Genomic DNA, 26,224 nt, shown 5'->3' with positions numbered 1-26,224 from the left:
ATCTTCAGTCTAAGATGACTTCTCTATCTATAACATTACCATCATACTAATGCCGACTCAAATGTAACTGTTGTGATACAGATTCTTATAAACATGCCTGGCAAGGTTAGAAAAAAAATATAGGATATTCCCTTTGACTTTAATTTCCAACAACCCAAGACACCATACATCTCTTTTTACCCTTTTATGAACCTCAGTGGGGAAGCTTAAACAAAAATGCGTATAAAAACTTTTGGACTCTACTAATAACTAACCCATTTGAACTTAAATTTGCTAAATTTTTCCGGTTTGTTGCTCATCCTTACCTTACAGCGAACCTAAACAATACCCAAGATAACATTTTAGTGGTAAAATGTTAAAAAGGGGGGGGGGGGGGGGATTCCAAGATACCCTATAAATAACCTATTACGAGAATCGTTTTAATCACAAAGTCACAAACCAAACCCATCGGTTTCTATATGGGTCGGCTTTTTAGGTTCGGTTACATCGGTTTGTCGATTTGGGTTTGTTTTTTGTCGGTTGTGTTGCACACCATAGTATCATCTAATACCTTAGTTGTACCAGCCTAAGAAAGCTTTTTTCTAAACTCATGTTCAGTCTCATATCCACAGTTGAGCACTTGAGCTACTAAAACATTTGAACATATTGTCAAGAAAACATGACGATGTAGTTAGAAACTCAGTTCTTGTGACAACCGGAAAACCGTCACTAAATAAGCAACTCATCACAATTCACTTAACAAGCTTCATACGACAGTTAGCTAAATTAAAAACGAAAAACATGTAAGAAAGGTCGGGTATTGTTTTCCACGCCTTGGTCAGTTTACAAGTCGCGGGCCCACTTCTAACAACCATCAGAATCTGAAATCAAAGTCCACATCCATTGCCCAAACAAACTTTGCCAATAAAGACTTGTTAAATATCTGCATCAGGTTCAATTAAAAAACGTCTTTCTAAAATCATGATATTAAAGCATTATATATTGATTTTAAACGTTAGCAAGTATTTCTTACCTTCTCAATGGGAACGTCTTGTCTCTTGCACCATGCGACAGTTATCCTTGGGTCGAGGTAGTTAATTTTTGAAGTACCCAATGCTACCGTTTTCAGATCTTCTTTAGTCTCTTTATCGCGCTCCATTTTCTCAATTTTTGCTTTTGTTTGAGCTATTTTTTTCTCTAGCCTGCATAATTTTTTTATCAATAATAAAGATAATGTATGTGCTTTTGTGTTTGCAGGTCAGAAAGTAGAACTCGACACGAAATTAATTTCTCTTTTATGTTTTATAACTTTTATCCTAAAATACTCAATCAGTTTACCACATAAAACTTACTTACGAAGAAAAAGGTAATAAAAATAAACCGGTTAAACAGCTTTGACCCAAGAACCTGGCGGCTGACTCCTTTAGCTAAACAAGTTTGATGTTTCGACCCGAAACTGACCCGAACTTCTTTAGACTATATCCAAACCCGTGAAGTTCGTGTTAGATTCATGTCGTATCTAGGGGAGTAAACGAGCCAAGCCGCTCGTGAGCTACTCGAGATCAGCTTGCTAAAAACTCAAATCGAGCCGATTATAAATTAGATATAAAAATATTATTAAAAAAAATATTTATATATAAAATTTATAATGTATAATTTAAATATATATATGAAAAAATGATTATAAATACATATAACTTATTAAATAATAAATAAGCCAAGTTCGAGCTTGAAAACCTATTTACAAGCCGAGCTCGAACTTCAAAAATAGAGCTCGGAATGAGACATTCTCAAGCTCGAGCTTGACATGAGACTGCCGGCTCGTTAACACCCCTAGTCATGCGAGAAATTCACATCCGTACTACAAATGACAAAATTAGTGATATTACGCTTCAGGATTCAAGTTTCTCTTTTGTTTTCCATCAGAGGCTTGTAACGGCGGCTTCCCTTTCTTTGCACGAGCCAAATCAGTTTCTAGTTCTTTTATAACATCCTACAAAATACAATCATTGCAAAATATTATAGAAATATGGTAAAAATGGAGAACATAATGAAAAGGACAAATTGATACCTTTAATTCATCTATCTTCTCATTCAATCTTGTCATTTGTGCACTATGAGACTTTGAAACACTGCGTTGATGGTTACATATGATAGCCACCTACCAAAATTAATGTGCAGTGTTAGACCGAAAACATTAATTAAAAAATTAAAAAATGCGATAAAATTAAAGGTTGCTTAATTAATACCTCCTTGTTTGCATGCTGGTAAACGACTATATTTTCAGCAACATCTCTAGCCTTTGTTTCCCTATTTAACTGCAAGCAGCCGAAAAAACCACAAAGATAGATGTTAGAATTACTTATTTGCCCATTGTCACCATTAGAAATAATTAATAATTTGTAATTATCTAAGGGTAATTTAAGACATTTGATTAATGCTCAGATATTCTTTAATATGAGTGCTTCTTTCCAGAGGGAATTTTTCTCAAAAGTACAAAATTCAAGCATATAACATTTTAATTTTTTTAATTTGGAATTATTCAGTAGCAATATTTGTTGTATTGCTTAGTCGAAACTTGTCCTAAAATCAAGATATTCTATTAATTATTATTAGTAGTATTCAAATAGTAGCCTGTCTTATGGATCAGGCACAAAAGTCAAAGTTGAGTAATAATTTAGGCACATAGTTTGTGTGCGGTGTTTTGACTACTGGTCAAATGCAGGAAGAGGAAATCTTATGGATCAAAGATATTAATATGATAAATTTTTGCAACTACAACAAGAATTATGCAACTGTAAATTGAAAACTGCTCAAAAACAAATCCTGCAAATTGACTAAAAACATTAAGATGGAAAGCGTTACCATATCATCTAATGTGATGGATGCATTATAAGTTCGAAAAACTTTTGCTGTAAGGCCATCCATAAGTCCCTTCAAGTGAGCATTCAATTTATTCGTATCCAGCTTATCAAAAAGATCATCACTGCCCTTTTTCCCTGAGATAGGTACAAAAAAAAGTCAAACTTATAAAATCTTTACCAAGAAAGTCAAACTGAAAGAAATATCAAAGTCAAACTAGAGAAACATAAGTACAAACTTATGGCATAACTTCCTCTAGGAAAGTCAACTAACCTGTTCGGAACTGTTGAATAGCCTTGAAGACGGGAAGCTCTACTTCAACCTCGTTTTGGTATCTTATAGAATCTTTACCAAGAAAGTCAAACTGAAAGAAACATTAAAGTTAAAGTCTAAAAAAGATTCCCAGTGATGCTTTAAAACAAAAAAAAAAACAAAAAACATATGTTAGGCACTTTTCCTTACACGGATCTTGTAAGTCATATGAAAATGCTCTACCAAAAGATATTTGGAGGTGGGACCCACAGAAGATAGATATACAATTTATAACAAACCTTTAAGATATTTGGAGGACTTGGTTCGACATTTTCCACTTTCAAAGTACAGCAACCGACTGTATCAGCCTCATCATCATCCTACAACCACAAAAGGTCATAAAGTTATAAACAATTAAGCATACATGAATTTTAAAATATTACTAACTCATCCACTGAAAAAAATTTAAGTATATAAAATTATAAATTGAAAACTGGTATAAAAGTGGTACCTTTTCATTTCCAGCCCTGAGTGCTAGTTTATCAATAAGATATGTAGCAACTGCTATTTGTCTCTTTGTCACATCTTTGTTTCCAAAATCTTTAGTGTAAGTATTTCTAATGCGTTGTATGCAGTGCTATAATCAAATTATAAAACAAGAAAATTATGAGAAACAGGTAAAATTAGCTGAAAAATGAAACCAATCAAATGTGTCAAAACTCAAAAGTTGCCCAAAATGTAGTTTTGAGGTATAAAATCTAGGCCTATAAACAAACCGGATGAACATAAACGAAGCATGGGCGTGTTCGTTCATTTAACCGTAACTGAACAAACAGTCGAACATGAACAATAAACGAACAGAGTTTTCTTGTCTGTGTTTTTTCATTAAGAAAATGAGCATGTTTGTGTTCATTTATGTTTGTTTATTAATCGTATAAACTATAAAGTATAAACGAACGGTTCACGAACAAATAAAGATGAATGAACATAACTGAGCTGAGAATGTGTTAGGCCAAAAAACTTATTAAAGTTTTACAAGTTAATAAAACTAAACTAAATTGTAATGGCCTAAAAAAATAAATTTATATATATTAATGAACGTGAATTAACAAACTTGAATGAGTACAAATGAACATAAACAAACATAAACGAATTGAAATGAACGAACGTAAACAAGCGTTCACTAACATAAATGAACACAAGACATGTGCTCATGGTCGTTAGTTTAACTAAATGACCAAAAATTTGTTCATGTTCTTTTGTTTCCTTTACAGGCTTAAAATCTTTTAAAAAGTCTTATTAGAAACAGAATATTATTGAAATAATACAGTTTTTTTAACCTTGTTTGACACAAAATTATATGTGTGTGTGTGTCTATATATATATATATATAATTATTTCTGGTCAACCAGCTGTGTGCTGACCTACCTTTAAGTCTCTCGCCTTTTCATACTTTTTCATGTCACTCAAACCCTTTAAATTACTGCTAGCAGCTAGAAACACATATTTGAATTCCTTTATATTGATTGGATCATTCCAATAAGCTAACCATGTAACCGTATTATCATGCCTAATTTCTTTCCAACTGCGACACATTAGTATTAATTTCAAAAGTAGATACAATCTAAAGTAAAGGACTTTTGCATTTGATGAAAACAACAAAATAATAATAATAATAGTAGTAGTAATAATAATATGGTTAAACAGACCTTTCACCAGCAATCAGACATTCTGGGATTGGAGCATCTTTTCCAATGTTTATGGTTATATCGCTCGGATAGATACGTCTTTTCAGCTTTCCCATCTAGAAAACAATGGCAATAGTGACTTTCTTGACTTGGTGAAAATGTTTTACTATTTGTTAAATAACTGAAACTAGGGGTGAGCAAAAACCAAACAATAACTAAAACTGGTGGTTCTTTTTTGAAACTTGGTTACGGAGCCACGGAGGTTAATGAGTCGGTTCTGGTTACATGTAAAAATCTACCCACTATAACTGAACACAATATCAAGGGATTTGTATTTTTTTTTATATTTCCAAATATAAGATATTAACACAAAAATGAAATCTTCCATTAGAGGGTCAAAGATGTCATTCAAACCTTAGGATGTTCCCCACGGCCTCGAAATAAACCAGGTGGTTCAACTCGGAAATTTCCAATCTGCATTATTAATTAAAGACATCTTTAATAAGAAAATGAAATAAAAAAGAACGGTGAACACATAATATGTTTTATAATCTTAGTCATGTGCAGGAATGATCAATAAACATGCAATGGTTATTGATCCTCTTGCACTCAAATAAGTTATGATAGATAAATATTATGACATAACTTTAATAGCTAGTTAGCAACACTTCAACAAATGCGCTTTCTAGGATAATATTTGCATATTTATTTATTTATAAAAGTGATTTATAACGCGTAAATATCAATATACAAATTATATTTCTTTCTGATGGTCTAATTACTAATTAGACATGTGGATATATTTTTATGTCCATTCACTGCGAGGCAAGTAAAAACCACTATTCACAAACACATGGCAACAAAAAGAAACCTAAATAAACTTAAATCGCTGTCTATCATATTTCTAACATATTATTTAAGCCAAGGTCCTTTACCTATTTGGAACCAAAAGTTATATAAGATAATGTGACTTTAAATCAAGTCATTTCTCAACACAAGACATGTTAACACAACTTTAGCGTATTAGAAACAAATAAAAATCTAGATATCACCTTTTCTTTAACACCGTCAACAACTGCCCACATATACTTCTCCTCTAGCTTCATCTTCTCTTCTTTCAACGCCATCTTCTCCTACACAAAACAACTCTTGCAATGATAACTTGTCGAATTATATTAAGTATCCAGAACCGTTGACTATAAGTCAACTTATGTCTATAATATTCATCTATCATGACCAACATTTATCATAGTTGCTAACAAGCATAGATGACATATTTGCTTAAAGATCAGTCAAATGTCTAAATTTCTTACTTCTGTAGTCATTTGTTTCTTTTTCTCTTTTTCACTCTGATGCCATTCATAAATTGGTTTAAAATCGCAGTCGTCCAAATTCTGGATCACGTGGTTTTTCCCCAAAATCTTTCGCCAATCGCCCCAAAAATTCTCTTTAAACTTAGGTTTAGTCATATAATCTGTATCTAACATCACTGCAAACATTGTTGCAACCTGTAATATGTACAATCACAAACATAAGAAAATCTTAATCAAGAGTATATGTGCATGACTGCATGTGCGTGTGTACATAAGTGAATAGAGTTCACCTCCTCTTGTTCAGGGGTCAAATCAACAGGCTTCCCTTTGTAATGCATCTTAACACCATGAGGCTTATATGCAGGTGGAAAAATTACACCATTATGAACCAAACTATTCCATTTTTCCCCTTCACCAGAACCAGGCGGGACTTCTGACGGCTTTGAATACTTTGAGTTTGACTTTTTGACCACTTTCTTTGACTTCTTGTTGGTTTGGTTTAAAGATGAGGAACTCTTTTTAATCACCTTTTGTTTTGAAGATGACGGTTTACAACTTGATGAAGCTTGGTTCTTTATTCTTTGTATTATTGGAAGGTGGTCATCATCATCTGACTTGGTTTCCGCTTTCAAACCCACTGGTTTGCGGTTGACAGGTGTTGAAGAATCCGAAAGCTTTGACTTTTTGACCGAGGATTGACCTGAAGACCTTTCTTCAGTTAACGGTCGCTTATTAACACCAATGTTCTTTGATTGATTATCTTTTGATGCAGAACCATTTTGATGAACTTTGTTTGCTGATCCCGCATTCGGTTTTATGAATTTTGTAGACAATGGTTTTTCATCATCAGAATCATCATCTCTTACTTGCGGTTTTGGAGCTGCAGAACCATTTTGATGAACTTTGTTTGCTGATCCTGCATTCGGTTTTATGAGTTTTGTAGACAATGGTTTTTCATCATCAGAATCATCATCTTTTAGTTGCGGTTTTGGAGCTGCAGACACACTTGTATGGACCCCATTTTTGGCATGATTAATGTTTCCTTTGGATACAGTTAAAATTTTAGTACTCAATGGTTTATCATCATCAGAGTCTGAATCATTGCTTGGTTTAGGAGGCTGGGAAGTACACTTTGCTATATCAAGTTTTGGATTCCTTATAACAGACAAGAGCATATTATCCTCGTCAGACGAATAACTCATTTTTGGTCAATTTGATATCATATAACACTTCAATCCCCACGGTCCTGCACTTATTCCTCTAAGCTGTGGCTGCCAACCTGCATTAACAATAACATTACATAACCGTAAGTGGTAACAAGATTCCCTTTTTTAATCTTAAACAACATGCAAACTCAAGCATTGCAGCTTTTAGATAATACAATCGAAACATTGATATCATTCACATCCCGTATGCCTAATTTTAATGTTACTTTTATGAATTTATACACAACTATTAGAATCAAATCATCACTAACCAAATAAATCATGCACAATGCACATGCAAATCGAATATATTGTCATACAAGTGTATATATAACCTTGATGAATCCTACATTGCGAGACTCTGAAAACAAATTAGGGTTTGCAGAATACTAAATTGGTAATGTTGCAAAATTTTTATTTATGATATTAATTTGAAATAGAAAATCACGAAATACGACCTAAAAGAACTTTGTAATTTGAAAACATCAGAACTAAGTTATGTTATATGTTATTGTTACAGAGAGCAGTGATACGGATTAAACCTAAAAACGAATAAGAACGTTTAAAGCTACGAGAAACAATAGAAAACCTAGCTAATTGCTAATTGGTTGATTGATAGTTGAATATGTGAAGTCTGAAATATAGTAATAATAATAATGGACGGATGAATGAGTGAGAAAAAGGTGAATGGTGTTGTACCGGTGGTACGGCGGCAGAAGGTGGTGGTGGAACCCTAGATCCTAAAGAGCCCACTCCGATTATGCGAGAGAGAGAGAGATTCACAAAGGCAAGAAGAATGAAAGAAAACGCTAAATATGAACAAGAATTTCTGTATCGGGTTGAAGGTAAACGGGTCGGGTCAGTGCATGAGATTGTTATTCTTTACCTAGAATAAATCAGCCTCTTTTAAGTTTTTTTATTATTCTTGGGCTCGCCTTCGGGCTGCTGGTTGACCCGTGTTCAGTGATCGATTCGTAAAAGTTAAATCTAAATTAACCTCTTACCTGACTTATTTTAAATATTGATTATATTCTGGTATTATTGTTACTATTATCATTTAAACAATTATTATTATTATTATTATTATTATTAAATGTGCATTATTATGTATAACGAAGTTTACGTACCGAATATCAATAAAACTGAGTATCGAGTATCGTACTGTGTTTATTGGTGCAATACAGGTACGAGCATAGGTATCGGTATCGGTATCGGTATTTCGATATAACATCTGCTTGGGAACCACTTTGGTTTTTCTAAAATCTCCAATAATTTTGGTACTAGTATTGGCACGGGTAACAAATAAGTTGAATCACTCTAAGTATCAAGCTGGCTAAACTGGTACGGATACCGATACTAAAACCCATAAATTACTATCTTTGTTAAAATTGGTATCTTGGTTAGTAACGAAATAATTATATAACACTTGGCTTGCCCAAAATTAATATAGATATATAGTAAGAAAATATTTATCAGACGTTGCACCATAAGTTTTATTTGAAACGAGTTTGGTCATTTCTTTGTATAAAAACCATGCTTAGTGGGACACTACATGGCTCCTATAACGCCTTAACACCGCCCCATTGTGCTTTTGGCTTTATGTGCATAGTAACCCCCAACAAACTCTAATTAATCAAAATTTTTATTTTTATTAAAAAAACTAGAAAAGAATTAAAAAATAATAATTGGGTAATGATTATTGCTAACTCAGATATCATGTGTTGGATAACGTCCTAATGATGGGGCTTTACAACTACACAGAATCTAACAATTTTTATATTTTAATCTATCGTTTATGTCGAAAACAATAAGATCGCACGAGTCTACAATGTCGACTTAAAAGGTCTTATTATAGTAGTCATAAGTCATAACACAAGCATTACAGTGGCTACCACTACCAATATATGTGAACAAGCTGCAATGTCCTTATAAGGTTTACATATGATATATGTATATGACCTGATTCATTTATACAAAGCACACAAAAAGCTAAAAACAGATCAAAGATGCAAACTTTTTCATCATTCAATTTCTGGGTGTTCTTAACCAACCGAGTTTTCAAGCTTCAAGCTCATTAATTGGTTAACTTCAGCACCGAATTCATCAGGAAGCTCGTTAAACACGTCCCTACAAAACCCAGAAATCATTGCAGCCATGGCTCTTTCGTAATCTATCCCTCTTTGTTGAAAGTAGAAAAGTTGGTCTTCCCCGATTTTGGAAGTGCTTGCTTCGTGTTCTATACGAGCAGACGGGTTTTTGGCCTGTTAAACGATAAACAAGAATCATTAAATAAAACAAAAAATTCATAACATTGAATATGGAGTCCGATTCGGAATGTTAAGTACAATTATATTTTGAGATCATCCATGATCCTTTGTGATTCGAAGTACTAATGAACATTCATGTGGTTTGGAATCCTTGTAATAAAGCACATAAATAATGTCTTACTGATTGTTGCAACCTTTTTAGTCATGCTCCTTCAGTTGCAAAATATTTGTCCACTAGACAAAACACGGAGTTTTACTTTGTAAAATGACAGTTTTACCCTTTGACAGGTTATTGAATGCTTTCTTTGAGCTTTGTGATAGTAATTTTAATTAAAGGTAATATGGAAAACTTAGTTTTGATGGCTTCATTGCACGGTGGAATACACACGCATGTATGAATTTAGAACTAAGAGGACCGCATAATGCATTTATACATGGTGCATAAGAGTTAATCAGAAGTAGTGAAAAAGAAAATTATATGTGGTTACATAACCGTCTTGTGCATCACATTTAAAGCAATATATACAAATACATTATACAGTCTCAGCATATTACTGGTTCTGAAATAAATGCCCCTATATACGTGTGCGCACGGCCGGTAGGCTATTGCTTGATGAAAAATAAATATAAGTAGAATATTGCCAAGTCTTTCGCTTAATGTTTATTAATAAAATTTACTTCAATATGGTTGCTATGAGGTAAGTGATGCTCGTTTAGAGGTTAATTATATATTAAAGTTCTTGACATAATTTCTTATATTATATATAGTTCTCTTTTAGGAAACTAACTATTCAAAAAACATATATTAACCTCTAAATTAGCATAAAATTTAAATCAAATACCTGAATATACGGGTACGTATTAGCAGCTGCATTGTCACCAATAAGCATCGAATCACACTGAGACGAATTTCTAGCATTATCGGCTCGCGACTGAACCTGAACAAGACCCCTATAACAATTTCTCGAATTCCCAGCCGAAATCCCCTTTGAAATAATCCTACTTTTTGTATTCTTCCCCTTATGAATCATCTTCGTACCCGTATCCGCTTGCTGATAATTATTAGTCAACGCAACTGAATAAAACTCACCAACCGACTCATCACCCTCCAACACGACACTCGGGTACTTCCAAGTAATCGCAGACCCCGTTTCCACTTGGGTCCACGAAATCTTGGATTTTCGACCCGCACAAAGACCCCGTTTCGTCACAAAGTTATAAATCCCACCTTTCCCGTTCTCATCCCCAGCGTACCAATTCTGCACCGTCGAGTACTTGATCTCAGCCCCCTCGTTACAATAAAGCTCAACCACAGCAGCATGAAGCTGATTCGTGTCGTACGAAGGAGCCGTACACCCTTCCAAATACTCAACAAAACTTCTATCATCCGCCACTATTAACGTCCGTTCAAACTGACCCGTTTCCATCGCGTTTATCCTAAAATAAGTCGAAATCTGCATCGGACATTTCGTATCTTTCGGTATATACACAAACGATCCATCACTAAACACAGCCGAATTCAAAGCAGCGTAAAAGTTATCATCCGTCGAAACAACTTTCCCCAAATACTTTTTAACCAAATCCGGATACTCCTTAATCGCCTCCGAAATCGAGCAAAAAATCACACCCGATTTCTCTAACGTCTTCCTATGAGTCGTGGCAATCGAAACACTATCGAGAACAGCATCCACAGCAACATTAGCCAATCTTTTCTTCTCATTCAAAGGAATCCCCAGCTTATCAAAATACTTAATGAGTTCCGGGTCAGCCTCATCAAGACTGTTTAAAGTCGGTTTCTTTTTCGGTTCGGAATAATAACAAACGTTCTGGAAATCAATTGGTGGGTAATGATTATCAGACCATTTGGGTTCAGTCATCTTACAGAATTTGTAATAAGAATTCAACCTAAACTCAAGCATCCAATCAGGCTCTTGTTTTCTTGACGAAATTAACCTAATTGTTTCTTCCGAAAGGCCTTTCGGGATGGTGAACGAATCAATTTCTTGATTGAAACCCCACTTGTAATCTCGTTTGAGGAATTTGTGAAGTGGGTCGTCGTTACTTTCAGTGATTGGGTCCGATTGGATGGTGTTTGCTTCGGGTCCGGTCTTCAAGACCCTGGGGGTTCTGGGTGTGATTTTGGGGGTGAAATTGAGATTTGAAGAAGACCCTTTTGAGAATTTGGGGGTATCTGAAATGGGTTGTGAAGAGAAAGTTGAAAAGACTCCGTTTGGGACGATGGAAGCCATGGATTTGGTGGGTGTTGCAGGAATTTGGAAGATGATGATGATGATGATGATGATGATATGTGGTGCTGTGGTATGTTATGTGGTGTGTGGCTGTAATTAAGGACTCATTCGTATGTCTACCACGAGCCCTAATATTTTCCAAATTGTTGAGCTTGAATTATTGATTGGGTTAAAACTTCATCAATACACGTGTACAACCGTACATACATAGTTGTAGTTGCACAACAAATGCAACTCTGGTCATGAGTTATTGTAGCTTGCTTGATGAGTTTATGGCGGGATGAAAGTTGACCTCTATCAAAAGCGGGACAGGTTGGCTGGTCTTTGGACGTCACATGAAGTCAGAGAGATTGACCTGTAACATAGGGATGTAAGTGGACCGAACGTTTGGCGAACTGTTTGACGGAAAGTTCCTTTATATTCGTTCGTTTAATGTTTGAATGAGCATGAACAAAGAATTTTGTTTCGTAAAGTATTTGTTTATGTTCGTTATGTTTGTTTGATTATGTTTAATTGTTTATTCATTAAAGGTTTTTAATAGTTATTAACGACATTTTTAATCTTATTATATAGATTTAAGCAAAATTATTTATAACAAATATATATATAAACCATATAATACCGGTATCATATGATTAAAATTATATGTAAATTAGCATGTGAATATGAATGATAAAAAATACATTATAGCAGACTTGGTATCCGAACTAAACTGTTGACACCAACTATTCTCAGCTAGTCAAATCAAATAAAAGATTGTGTTCATTTGTGTTCGTGAATTATTCGCGAACAAGTTCATATCCTTAGTGAATAAACACGAACACAAAATTTTGTCTGGTAAGGTGCTCGTGAATTGTTTGTTTGTCTGATAAAAACTTAAAAGATAAACATCAACGACCCTTTGTTCGGTTCTTTTACAGCTTTTGATATACCACTGGTCAAAACCAACTAGTTGGTAAGGAGAGTCATTCTACTGTTTGGATTGAGACCAGCCTTTACAAAGTAGATGGATGAATAACGACACTCAAGCAATCGAGTTCAAGAACATACTGGCCAAAACTGACAAACTTTGCTAATTTGATCTAGCATACTAAAGAATTTAGAAAACCACCGTTTGTTAAGCCATGCATACGGGGCGACGAGGGACGATATTCGGAGGGGACACCGCCCCCATGCGATAATAGGGGCGATAAGGGAGAAGGCGACGAATTTTTGTCGCCGGCATGTGTTGTATGCTTATTATTATATTAAATGTGTGTGATATATATATATACACACACAACATATGATACCCGGCAAAATAAAAGGTATTATTATATTTCATAAACGAGATTAGGACATGTTTAGGCTGGATTAAGTGAAGACTAAGACCCATAAGTTAAATATAGTATTTTAAGCTAAAAATGAAGGGAATATATATATTATAAAACATGTGAGAAGTGAGACGGAATAAAGAAATTCCGGTGATAAATAACAGAGAAACGAACGTATTCGGTTAAACGTATGAAAATTTAACCCGACATTCAAGAAGGTGTCCAGGGGTGAATCCATTTGAATATTTTATAGGATCGAAAACCAAGAACACAGGCGAAAACGTGGCTCAATTCTGAGTTATAACGAAGCGGGAAAACGCAAATTAGTATTTTCGAACACGGTCGTTAAAGCCCATGTACCGATGAGCTTGTAAAAGTTGATATTATCTCCGTAATTGAGGTTTATTATTTGGATAAAATAAACCGAATAGACACCATAATTTTGGATGAGTTGTTTTGGGGAAAATCAACTATGCTATGTTTATTAAGTTCGGAGTAACACAGAACCGACACCGGTAAACGATCGATAATAACTTATTAGCGGATATAATAAGTTAATGAGACAAATTTAAATCGAGAACGGAATAATTATTTTGATGAAATGAATTTGGAAAATACAACGTCACTCGAAGTAGCGGGATCGTTGAAGCGAGAAACCAAAACGCGATAGTAAAACTCGTTCCAAACCGCACCAATATAAGGTGGGTCACCCCACTTTTTATCCATTTAACAACATATTTTCTGAAATCTAGAGAGAGAGAGAGTAGAGAGAAGGCAGAGAACTCCGGTGGTAGAGCGAGGAGGTCCGGCGGTGGTGCGAGGCGGTCTGGCGGTGGCCGGTGGTGGTCCAGCGTGGTGGTCCGGTGACGGCCAAATTCCGTATTTTACCTGTAACCATTTTTCGACCTCCCGAACGTAATGGTAAGCTCCGATCGTCCAAATTTTGAGCTTAAGTTTGTTAAAAACAAGTTTTAAAATCTGGACAGATTGTATTATTCTTGCATGTCCACAAAGATCGGTCTATAACCGAAGATCTAACGGTCCGATCATCTTGATATTTTTACAGAAGGTTCATAACCCATAGATAATCATTTTGAACGGTGGAGATGAGGATTGGAGTTGCTTAGGCTGGGTTTCTAAACCCGTTTTATTGTTCAGCTCGCTGGGCGGATTTTGAAAACACAGCTCTAAAGAAATGCAGATTCCCGTAAATCTGGCCATCAGATCGAGCTGAAATTTTCGGTGAACCTTTCTAACATATAGATATTTGATTTCACCGAAGGGATCTATGATCAGATGTTTAGATGGTGAGTTATAAGATTAGTAAGTTACTGGTCAGATTATAGAACGAAAATAGTTTCTTAAAACGAGTTGCATGTAGGTTTTGAGGTGTCGTAAGGACGATCCAAGACCGGAGAAATGTTCGTGACGCAAAAACGAACGCCTTGATGTATCCGGATCGCATTGCATGCGGGTTTTGAGCAGATTTCTAGACTCGAACCGTACGCGAGGAGGTATATCGTTTATATCTTTAAGTGTTGAAAGAATTGGATAACATGAAATATTGTTATCGGAAATAACTTGGACAATGAAAATTTTGTTAATAATTATTTAGAAAACCACTAGATACTATCGAGTGATAGAAATGGTACAGTTGAGACTTTGACGATTTCGTGCGTTTGTATATATTTATAAACACGATATTTGGACTAAAATAGTTTACCCGGATAGTGACCACAATTAATATTAAAAATAAATATATACTTTTAGAAAATGTAAATTTTTATATAAAATATGAAATCAAAGTTTTTATATTAAGAATATTAATATAACACGTTTCGGTATAAATAATAATAACGATTATATTATGTTTTGTTAAGAAAGTGGTATATAATATATTTGTCAGAATTCAAACACACGTCTATTAATAAAAGAATATTATATTTTAAAATAACTATATATACTTTTATTAAATAACGTCAAAGTGTAGTTTCAAAATCATATATTAGTTTTACAACGATTATTTGAAACTATGGTGTTCCAATATATTTATGAGATATTTTAAAACATTTGATTCAGTTACGATTTTTCCTAAACAATAAAAGTTTGTAATTTAGTTATTAAAATTATAATAAATAAGACACGTGAGGATAAATAAATTAAGTTATGATATAATTCCATTTGTATCTATGTTTATGTGTTAATATACTTGGTATTAAACATAGGAATCTGGTTATCATTTGGATGACTATTAATAAGATATTGACGTTGATTGGCATATTATCACACATAAATGTTATTTGAGCTGAGGCAAAGGTGAGTTTTCTCGTAAATCCTCACTTTTAAATGTTTTAATGATTTATAAATATTTTTGGGGAAAAATTATGTAAAGAAAATGGTTATATATTTTACAAATTGTGTTAAATGGGATGAGTCAGTATAAAAGGAAAAATCGTTAACCTAGGAAAAGGGCCTAAAAATATTGGTAGATCTATCGGGGCGACGCCCCCACTCTTCCAGTCGCTCTGGTTGAAAAGGTGGAAATATTTTGATTTTGGTATGTTTCGAGTTTATTATAATGATAGTCATACATGTGTTGTATTCTTTGCTCGTTTACAACTAACACGTTTTGTTTAAGAAATATATAGCTATGTTTGGAAAAGTGGAAATTAAATTCCCATTGAAAAGAATGGTGAATAATGAAATTTATCATTGGAAAGAATGATGAATAAATGAGAGTAAAGTTGAGAACTGTTACATCCTGGTTTTTAATTAAGAAACTCACCAACATTCGTGTTAACAAAATTATTTTAACATACTTTTCAGGTAAATGAAGAAAATGGATGCTTCGTGAAGGATTCGGGAAAATGGTGTTGTGCGTTTGAATGAATGATAGTTGGACTTGTAATTTAAAATAGAACCGTGCATGTTTGACACGTGTAAAACTCTGATATTTAATAAAGTCCAACTAATGGTTCATTATTTTGAATATGATTGGCTGAACGTTTGTCACCGCCCAAATTAACAAAATTTAGTCTTTCGTTGCCAAGTTAACGATTTTGGGGTGTGACAGAACACATGCCTATTATTATATTAAATGTGTGTGTGATATATATATACACACACACACACATATATAAGGGCTACGACACTATTACACATTTAAAACAAAAACTCTATATTTGCTTACTAGACGCCAAATGGCACACATAACCTCATTTTGCAACCCTGCAACTACCCATAGCCTTGCGTGTGTTCATAAAAGGTGTTATGAAATGATAATGATGTTGTCTTTTATGACTTCTAATATGTAATGATATAACAAAAATATAAATATGTTAGTATGTCTCGAGTTTTTCTTTTGACTCAAGCTTATCTTGGACTTTCGAACCAATATTAACTCATTTCAAAAGATAATAATTTATTCTCATAACTACGCCTGGAAATGTAACAAATGCAGAAAACCCTGACCCGCATGCCTGGTTACTTAAAAACTCGAGTTTCAAAACAAATAAACTTAAAAACAAAACCAAATCACAAAACAGTCATTCAAGAAAAAAAAAGTCACACACATCTCAAAGCAAATCCAAAACAGATTTGCTTTTGGCCCAATACTCAACCCTTGTTCATTCCTAGAACAATGCGCGCCTCGATGTTCAGCACGCTCATGCATATCACTGTACCATTAAGCCCATCACAAAAAATTACATATTTTGACAATAAAGTTGACTAAACAAATGTTAACTGGTTGGCCATACCTGATGCTGCTGAGGCTGTTGCTGTGTCTGTGGAGGTTGTTGTGGTGGCTGTTGGACTTGTGGATAACCGCCATATCCAGGATAGCCTCCATAGTACATGGTGGTGGGGTCTTGCGCAACCGGAGCATAACCATAAGTCTCGTATCCCTGTCCATAACCGTAGTAACCGCCGCCATTATACTGACTTTGCTCCACCTGAGGCTGAAGATGAACAAACACAAAAAAATTTTACAATCAAATAGTGCTTTTTATTAAGTTAGATTAAATAAGAAAGGTGGAAAACAGTATGCCTGTAAACGAACCTAACGTTCAGTAAATTGTTTAGCAAAAAGTTAGTTTATTTAATAGATGAAAGAACAACAATATTTGTTCATTTAGTTAAACAAACGAACATGAACACATGTCTCATTCGTTTGTTTGTTTACGTTAATTTATGCTTGTTAGTTTACGCTTGTTTAAATACACTGGTTTACGTTCTTTTATATATTTATTCAACTTTTTTAAGGTAAACTACAATTTAGTAGAGTTTTATGGAATTAAATATAATCCATTAGTCTAGTTTCATAAACTCTTTAGGCCCAGCCGATTCATTTTTACGTTTACATTTAAATGATTTCCACTCAGTTATGCTCATTCTTTTACGTTCGTGAACCGTTTGCTTATACTATTAACAAACGAACATGAACAAACATGAGCACATATACTTTCTTAACAAGCGAACACAAACAAGAAACTCCCGATCGTTTAATCGTCCGTGTTTGATCGTATGTTCAGTTAAAGTTAAACAAACGAGCATGAACATGCTCGCTTGTGTTTGTTCGGTTTGTTGACAAGCCTAGAAAATAATTAAACAAACCTGTTTACTTGAAGGGCTACGGCCCCATGAAAGACGCACGGTTTGCCCACCCAATTGAGTCCCTTGCAGCATTCGCAATGCTTCTTCAGCACAGCTTCTGCAAGTGCATGATAATAATCATACAACCAACCGTATCTAATAATTTCTAACTATTCTGAATCTGTAACAAAGTTTGAAATAAATGCATACCTGTCAGCAAACTGAACAAACCCGCACCTCTTGCCCACGGGGATCTTTACATGAACCAATTGTCCGTATTGGCTGAACACTTGCTTAAGAACGTCGTCTGTAACGTTAGGATCCAAACCACCCACGAATATCTGCAATCAAATTTTCAAATTTGTGAGATGTTATGTTCTAAAAGACTTTAATGAAACAAATTACTGACAGTTGTGTTATTTGGATCTTCTTCGTTCTGTGTTCCCTGAATATTTGGGTATGAAGCTGCAAGTAAAGCAAACTCGAATGAAATTAAATGAATGTAAACAACAGCGGCCCAATCCCAGCATAGAGTTCAGATCCGACAAAAGATTATAATAAAAAGAACATTCAAGATGTCTAGACACACGTGCCAATGACAAAGTACAAACAAAAAGTAATATTTATTATCCATAGAAACAACAAAATTTTAGAAACAGGTGTCGGGAAATCAGTAGCACAGAAGGACATATAAAAGAGAACTAATTGGTTGCATAAATGAAGAACCAAATAGATAATGTTGTAATCTCATGTCTTGTTTTGTTCATACTTTTATATAATTCATGTTTCAATTTACCCAACTTAAACAATAAACAAATACATAAATAAGAATATATTGCCTCCTAGCTTTTGTCCTTTAAAGTCATATATACAGATTCTAAAGTGATGAATAATAATACTCTTATATGAATGCAGAAAAAGAATCAATTCACTGAATTCAAGCACGGATCCCCAAAAGATCAGCTTGGACTCATGTTTTATCAACTAAAAAATAACTCTTCAACTCAGTCCTCATGAGGTTCACTTCCAATGAACAGAGTGCCATGTACATGTGCACTTTTCATTTACAAAATAAATATTGATGAAACTAATACGATCAGGATTATGGAAAAGTCGTAATATAAGCAAAAAAGACATCATCATAGAAATAGTGGCGTAAAGTCAAAAAACTTTAGGAGGAGAAACAATGGCAACAAACATAAAATATGAAGGGGAAATAGATCCAAATAAAAAGTAAAACTACACAAAAAAATACTAAACCAAAAAAATAAAGCAACTTTTGGTAGTTGTAAGAAAACACAAACAAAAGATAAATTGAATAGCAGAAACTTGGTTTAAAGGCGCTCCAAGGCGTTTAGGTCCCAAAAGACGAGACACACTCATCACATACGCGGCGCGTTGCTCTATGTACAAGCAAATACGCTTTAATTACAACCAAAAGGCGCGTGTATCTCATTATCAAGCAAAATTAGGTTGTTTTTACAGATCAATATCCTACAAACTTTGATTTAGACCCGGAAGTACATGAGGCGCACCTTTTTAAACCAACGGCGGGAAGTTGTAAATAAAGTAATAAACCAAAGGCAGGAAGTTGTAAATAGACCAAAAGGAAAGACCAATATTAATAGACTTGAATTAAAAAGAGTAAATAAATCACAGAATAATGTTGCCTTGAGGAATTGAAATAAAAAAAGAAAGGGTAAATGGGTAATTTAACGGCTTAAAATGAAAAACTGACCTAAGCAAGGCCACCAATATAGAGGTAACCATTTCTGCTGAAATCAGTACCGGGCCCTTACATGGTAGAGCCTCTTGATTCCCTGCTTTGAGACAACAGTTCATATAAGCTTTTGCATGTTTAAAACATAACGAGTATTTAATGCCCAAAATCTCAAAGCACGGGAAGGAAATTGACTGCAAGCTCATATCTTCAGAACTTAAACGCAATACTAACGAATTGAACTTATAAACAACAAACTTCTTACAACCAAAAGTAAAAAGAATAACACATAGATGATTCAAAAAGGCTAAAAAAACAGCTCACAAAATTGTAAAAAGTGAACATTAACAAGAACTTAATATTTAAAATCATAGTTAAAAGATGTACCTTTCGGATATTGTTGTGGACTAACATTACTTTTGTTAGCAGCGGGTCCAATGCGCATCGGTCTAGTTGAACATAATCTTCCATTCATCTCAGTCATAGCACGAAGTTGTTCAGTTTCATCTCCAAACTTGACAAATCCATAACCTTTTGTGCGTCCTGTCATCCGATCAGTTACAACTTTTGCACTCTTGACAGATGGATAGTGAGCTCTAAATGTCTCCTGTAGCGTGTAATCTGTAACATCAGCCGCCAAATCCCCAACAAATATGGTATAATCGGGAGAGCCGTCTGCGCGTTTTTCACCAACACCAAAGGAAGCCCAGTTCAGCCTGAAGTTTTGCTCAACATTGGGCATAAGAGTGCCATTATATGTCTGTAAATGCCTTTCTGCAGCAGCACGACTAACAAACTCAATGAAACCATAACTTTCTGATTGTCCGGTTTGCTTGTTACGAATAACTTTTGCGGAAATCACCTGCACATGGTAACATGACTTCAGATCATTCATGAAATAGAAGATTACATGTATTTCAGTAAGAAACAAAGACACAAAATTGTGTGCTGCATGTTAGTTGACTACATTATAACAAATGCATTACCATCTTGGATGCATGGAACAATTTAGGAAAAAAAGTTACAAATTACTCATTTTGGTAAAAAAGATGCAAACTTTGCCTTTTTAATGTAAAGTGATGGGACCATCATTTAACCACGAGTTGAGTTAATACTAAATTCCATGTTGAACGGCCTTTTTCCCAATTTAAAACCTAATGCATTCCGAAACTTTTGCAGAAAGATTCAATAACCATATCACACTTTATACTATTCTAAACATTGTTATATTTGGAATATAATCAACATTCAACCAAAAAGAAATAGTCACATGATCCTTCACTTATGCATGTTAAAACTATCAACCTTGTCCATATAAACCAATGAACAACTCAGTTTTGAAAAAAAAATAAACAATAAAAGGACTTAACGCATAATTACTCCACCATGAATGCCTGGCAAATCGTGTCTTATCATATTTAACAGCTTAGAGACGACTCGATTAACACAAGTATCAAACATAAAATTTAGCAAAAAAGTACATTATGCAATTATTTTATACTTTTTTAAAAAATAATTAAAATTAGAAGGCTAGGTTCATCACTTCTCCTTCTTGATACGTAAAACATATAACTGTCACGCTCAAACCACCAAAGCCAAGTGTTTTACACTTGGCTTTGGTTTAACACTTTGCGTGACAGTTATATGTTTTATGTATTAAGAAGGAGAAGTGATGAACCTAGCCTTCTAATTTTAATTATTTTTTAAAAAAGTATAAAATAATTGCATAATGTACTTTTTTTTTTTGTTAAACAGGTGGTGTTATCGTGTGTATACTACCTCTCCAGATTGGGCGAAACAGGTAACGAGATATTGTTCGTCCATCCAATACTGTAAATCACCGATCCAAAGCGTACGGATCTCATCGGCACTAGCCGGCTGGTGAGGTGGCACAGCGTACTGAGGAACAACGGGTGGCGGTTGGTGGTTGTAGGTGTACATTTGTTGAGGAGGCGGTGGTTGTTGATGGAACTGTTGTTGTAGTGGTGGTGGTTGCTGTTGATTCATCATCATCCATTGCTGCTGCTGTTGTTGGTGGTGGTACCGTGGATCCATCAGGTGTTGCTGGTTGCGTATTGAAACCCTAAATAGAAATAACAAAAAGATAGATTGGAATATGAGGACGTGACGTAACCTGATTGATTTTGGAGGTTTTAAATTTTGATCCTTTAATTATGTGATATGTATGTTTGGGTACTACATGTTTGTTACATATTAGTTAATTTGGAGAATACGGAATGTTAAGATTTTTAAAAACAAACCTTTTTCGGTGAGTGATTAAGTGAACGACATTAAATCAACTTTCGTTGAATCAAACATAAAAAGAAACGCTCGGGCTTGGAATGGAAGAGGTGGTGCAAATTTAATTTTATCATTTTATCAATTTTCGTTTATAAGTTTTTTTCTATGTTCTTTGTATTTGGCGGTTTATAGTTTGTTTTTCCTTATACTTTCGGGCTCCTGGCATCTTGCAAGTTGTCCCTTTTTTTTCGTTTATAATATTTGGCCTTTTAAAAAAATTAAGTCCTTTGATTAGGTTTTTAGTTATTCTTTTAGACTTTTAGTATGAGTATGATGTAATAAGTTTACCTAGACACTTATGGAAACGTGTTAGTAAACTTTATTTGTGGCTAAAAAGCTGTATTAGGATAAACGACACAATAAAACATGAAAGATAATAATAAGAAACCAAATCTACCATATGAAACAAGTGTAGTATGCATTCATACTAGAATATTTCTTGGGCTAAATCATTTTACAGAAAAGGGAAAAAAACAGAAAGAGGTTTAGATAGTCTACAGTTTGATTAATAGTAGTCAAAAATATAAGACGGCGTTAAATAATTGTATCGCAGTGTTTAAAGCAACGGGGATCCGTGGCGCAATGGTAGCGCGTCTGACTCCAGATCAGAAGGTTGCGTGTTCGATTCACGTCGGGTTCAAATCCCTTAATCCCTTAACTTTTTATTTTATAAAATCTCAATCCTATACTTCTGGCTGTTTCTGTGCTCTTTCCGTTGCTTTACAATAGTAACATTTAGCTTAATTAAAAACAATATTTTAACTCCAGCTTCCATTTACTTACGGATGGTTGTAAATAATAATTATACAATGAACAATCAGATGTCTGGTTGTCAAAATATGTTGTTTTTTACAAGTTCTTTTAACCCCTGCTCACATTTACTAAGGAAGTTCTTTTTTTACAACTCTTTGCAAAGCAGTGTCCTGTAGAAGTGTAAACTTAGTGGATACATTTTTTGTAGGTGAGAATGTGAGATGTGATGAACTTTACATTTATAGAACACTGAAAACATATATTTAGTTCTTAAATAAAAAAAGATACCATCAACAAGATAGTAGTCGATAAACTGTCACTAAGACGTGACATGTGAAGTTGTGAACCGTTACCAAGTTATGTTACTATTCGTCAATAGATTGTTTACCCACGTCATATTTTCTAAAACATTTTTCTTTTAAAATTGGAATCACAGGCAAACATACTTTTGACTTCATTTCACACTATTCTTACTGTCATAGTAACTAATTTGCAGCAACAGTCAAAAAATCTCATCAATTATCAGAAACTCATGAACCAAACAAATTTGAGAGCATAACCATTTGTACCAACTATGTAAGAACCAACTATAAGAGTAAGAAGGGGAAAAAAACTAAAATTACTGAAATACCCTCTTAACAACAATATAAGTCACTTATTCCCACTAAAGTCCCAAAAGTAGTTGACAAGCTCTATATGAAGAAAAGAAGCCATCTACTATTTACCAACTCATCAGTTTGCTTCACTATCAAACATTACCATTTCTTTTTAACAAAAATCGACCTGTTCTTCAGATGTTGTATACCGTAAGCTGCAGTCGACCCCACTGTTGTTGCAGCCACTAACCAGCTGCATTGAACCAAGAATCAACCATAAGAGATCACCCATTTTATCACTTATGTTGCAGCCACACCATAAGTGACTCATCCCGACCCAACCCGACCCGCCAATCTTGACAAAAATGGAGTTTAACTAGAAGTACCTTAGGTATGCAATGTATGACTCAGTTTCCTGAGTACCAAACTCGGGTTGCAAAAGGGCCCCTGTAACTAAGGCTAGTTGGAGGCACGTATTAATCTATAGTAAGATACCAATTAGTAAAGGGTATTATGGGTATTTGATATTAATCCAAGACTCATGAACATAGCCCAAAAAGATAACTTGGCATTCTGAACATGATGTTTACCTTACTGATCATTAAAGGTTCAACTTTCTGCGGGCGGACGCCATCAAGATTGAAGAACTCAGACCAACTCCTTGACTATTGCAAAATAACATTTGAAAACGACAAATAATTAACGGATTCAAACCCATAAATAACTAAATTTACTTGAAAACAACCCACCTTTGAACCCAAATGGCTAGCCCTTACATACACAGCACCACCAACTAAAGCAAGATCTCTGGCCACCACAAGCGCAACCAGTCCTGCTGCATAATCACGAAGTCAATCAAAGATTTGAGAAGATGTCAGGTCAACTATGGTCAAAAAAAGAAGAGGTGTGTGTGTGTGTGGTGGTGGTTGGGGGGGGGGGGGTCATACTTACAGTGCAGAAGACCTCTTTCTACCATGGCCAATGCAACAGATCCAATTAAAACCTATATTTTCAAGTTCCCGTAAATTTTAACGGACGATCTAACCATGGTATACGTATTACAGCTTTTAACATTTATGCTAAGGAAAAACGCTTACTTTGTCAGCAAGAGGATCAAGGTATGAACCAACAACAGAATTGATTCCCATTTTTCTAGCAACATATCCATCTAACTGTAAAATAAAACAAGATTCTGAATTACAATGTTTTGATAGGTATGCTTCAGTGCTTGTTACAGGACATGAACATAATATCAAGTGCCGTACTCATACCCAATCCGTTGCTCCCGACACAGCAAGCCCGATAAATGCAGGAAGATACATATCTTGCATGATCATCCTGCATTCCACAAGTTATACTTTAAGTATGACTCATGGACCTTGTAAAGCAAACTGGAATTTAACTAAATGCACTACAATGAAAAGAAAACCTAATACAAGACCAATAACCATGATTAACAAAATCTTACTCATCCAACATCTAAATGCATTCTTTTCGTTCAATTTAATGTTCATCTCTAAATGTGCACCATATGCTTCACCAAATCAGCATTTCAATTTAGGGCTGGCATTACAGATCAAACATGACACAATAACTAAACGTGCCATTTTTTTCCAAACACGAACCTCTTTAAAAACTGGTCGCACGTCACAACCTCTTTAGGAACACAATAATAACACATTTGTAGTGAAACAAAAGTTCATAAAAGTCTTAACCAATAAATATCTAAATAAATAATCCGAGTACAGCGGCATAAGGTAACTAAGGCATACGCCATATACTCATGGTTGTAAAAATCCTGCCTAGGCGCCGATTAATCGCTAGCCGGTATGTAGTTGATTAATTGCCATTTGGTCAAAACTGAAAATTTATACATATAAAATTTGGTACTTATTTGAAAAAGTTAGATACAAATTTCAATCTGGCTAATCTCGATTAATCGCTAGTGGCTACTAACTAAGGTTTAACTGTGTCTTAAATATGAACATTTTAAGATCAACCCTAAACTTTTAACCTGTCGAAATCGCCTAGGCTAACTTTCAAGTAGATAAATAATAAAATGCACAAAATAATAATGGTCATACCATCCGAGAACCGGGCCAGAAACCAATCTAGTCATGGAAATAAAATTAGGCCAGTTCACAAAACTCTTTGCCAATCCATCGCCACCGAACCCCTCCGAATCGTTCCGAATGCCTAATTTGGGTTCGGAAGCAACTGATCCTAACCCTAACTTAATCGGAAACTTTGGCTCTCGGAGTAAATCGAGGGGGCGAAGTTTAGGGATGGAAACGACGTCGTAAAGAGGGGTGGCTGATTGGAGAAGCTTCCATGGAGGATATGAGAGGAAGAGTGGGCCGTTGAAGTAAGAAATGGAAGGAGATAATAAGTTTGTCGAACGAGAGAGGAAGATGGAGGATCGTAGGGTTGTGGGATTAGGTGTGGAGGTGAAGAAGGTGGGTTTGGTTTTAAAGGTCGTTTTGCTGGCGAGTTGTCTCAGTGATCTCAGGATGGCCATTCATGCCGCATTGCGGTGCACAGGAAGAAAGAAAGTTATTATTATTAGAAGGGGATTAATTGATATAATAGTAAAATTTAAAAGTGGTTCCAATCAACTTTGAAATTAGTAAACAATTTTGAACGTTATTTCAATCAGGTCACTGATAAAAACTTTTGTTTCAATCAAGTTATTTAATTTTTATTTTTGTTCCAATCCTAGATATTTTACCTGAATATCAGGTAATCTAGGTTTTTTTTTTATTTTTCAATGTTTTTATTTTGTATAATAACTTTTAAAGGTTGCGAAAATTGGTAAAAATACGAAATATAATTTTAAAATTCCAAAAATTTTCAAAAAAAAGTTCGAAAAATTGCAATAAATTCCAAAAATTGAAAAAAATAAAAAAAATGTTCAAAACGGGTCGGAACGGGTTAAGGTCAATAGGTTCGGGTTAGAACGGGTCAATGTCGGAACCGGTCAAAACGGGTTTCGGGTCAGTTTTATTTTTTTACTCAAGAATCAGCGCGTTTTCAACACGTTACAGCTCGTTTTAACAGCAAAATCTCATTTAAGCGATTTTTTCAGTTAGTTTCAGCACTTAACAGCTCGTTTAAGCGATTTTTTCAGTTAGTT

General features: G+C 34.6%; 4 protein-coding genes and 1 non-coding gene across 5 annotated transcripts; 1 reads left to right on the top strand and 4 right to left on the bottom strand.

Moving 5' to 3' along the window:
* Nucleotides 1–663: 663 nt before the first annotated feature.
* LOC143566723 (DNA topoisomerase 1 alpha-like) lies at nt 664–8,074 on the bottom strand. Its single transcript, XM_077053348.1, has 16 exons — nt 7,999–8,074; nt 6,385–7,373; nt 6,095–6,289; nt 5,834–5,914; nt 5,196–5,255; nt 4,803–4,897; nt 4,522–4,678; nt 3,605–3,730; nt 3,393–3,473; nt 3,115–3,205; nt 2,845–2,978; nt 2,229–2,297; nt 2,051–2,140; nt 1,869–1,972; nt 1,013–1,181; nt 664–922 (listed from the first exon to the last, which is right to left on the bottom strand). Exons 2-16 carry the CDS (start codon nt 7,294–7,296, stop codon nt 854–856), a joined length of 2,433 nt encoding a protein of 810 aa, XP_076909463.1. The 5' UTR covers nt 7,297–7,373; nt 7,999–8,074; the 3' UTR covers nt 664–853.
* Nucleotides 8,075–9,125: 1,051 nt separating this feature from the next.
* Nucleotides 9,126–11,873, bottom strand: LOC143566722 (iron-sulfur cluster assembly SufBD family protein ABCI8, chloroplastic-like). Its single transcript, XM_077053347.1, has 2 exons — nt 10,409–11,873; nt 9,126–9,560 (listed from the first exon to the last, which is right to left on the bottom strand). The coding sequence occupies exons 1-2, from the start codon at nt 11,813–11,815 to the stop codon at nt 9,342–9,344; spliced, it is 1,626 nt and encodes a 541-aa protein (XP_076909462.1). The 5' UTR covers nt 11,816–11,873; the 3' UTR covers nt 9,126–9,341.
* A 4,662-nt stretch (nt 11,874–16,535) lies between these two features.
* Nucleotides 16,536–21,910, bottom strand: LOC143566721 (polyadenylate-binding protein RBP45-like). Its single transcript, XM_077053346.1, has 7 exons — nt 21,221–21,910; nt 19,829–20,303; nt 18,131–18,186; nt 17,932–18,062; nt 17,743–17,839; nt 16,887–17,087; nt 16,536–16,805 (listed from the first exon to the last, which is right to left on the bottom strand). The coding sequence occupies exons 1-7, from the start codon at nt 21,494–21,496 to the stop codon at nt 16,803–16,805; spliced, it is 1,239 nt and encodes a 412-aa protein (XP_076909461.1). The 5' UTR covers nt 21,497–21,910; the 3' UTR covers nt 16,536–16,802.
* Nucleotides 21,911–22,310: 400 nt separating this feature from the next.
* Nucleotides 22,311–22,382, top strand: TRNAW-CCA (transfer RNA tryptophan (anticodon CCA)). Its single transcript has one exon. It is a non-coding gene; the product is annotated as a tRNA-Trp (tRNA).
* Nucleotides 22,383–23,085: 703 nt separating this feature from the next.
* On the bottom strand, nt 23,086–25,629 carry LOC143566715 (cardiolipin synthase (CMP-forming)-like). The gene is made up of 8 exons (XM_077053338.1): nt 25,176–25,629; nt 24,363–24,429; nt 24,189–24,263; nt 24,043–24,094; nt 23,841–23,926; nt 23,682–23,756; nt 23,478–23,572; nt 23,086–23,344 (listed from the first exon to the last, which is right to left on the bottom strand). Exons 1-8 carry the CDS (start codon nt 25,607–25,609, stop codon nt 23,251–23,253), a joined length of 978 nt encoding a protein of 325 aa, XP_076909453.1. The 5' UTR covers nt 25,610–25,629; the 3' UTR covers nt 23,086–23,250.
* Between the last annotated feature and the right edge of the window lie 595 nt (nt 25,630–26,224).

Source organism: Bidens hawaiensis, unplaced genomic scaffold (assembly GCF_021521415.1).
Source record: "Bidens hawaiensis isolate Kalapana, Puna unplaced genomic scaffold, B.hawaiensis_p1.1 tig00023041_1, whole genome shotgun sequence".
Taxonomy (NCBI): domain Eukaryota; kingdom Viridiplantae; phylum Streptophyta; class Magnoliopsida; order Asterales; family Asteraceae; genus Bidens; species Bidens hawaiensis.
Note: the sequence above shows the minus strand (reverse complement) of the source record. Positions and strands in the feature narration are given on the sequence as shown.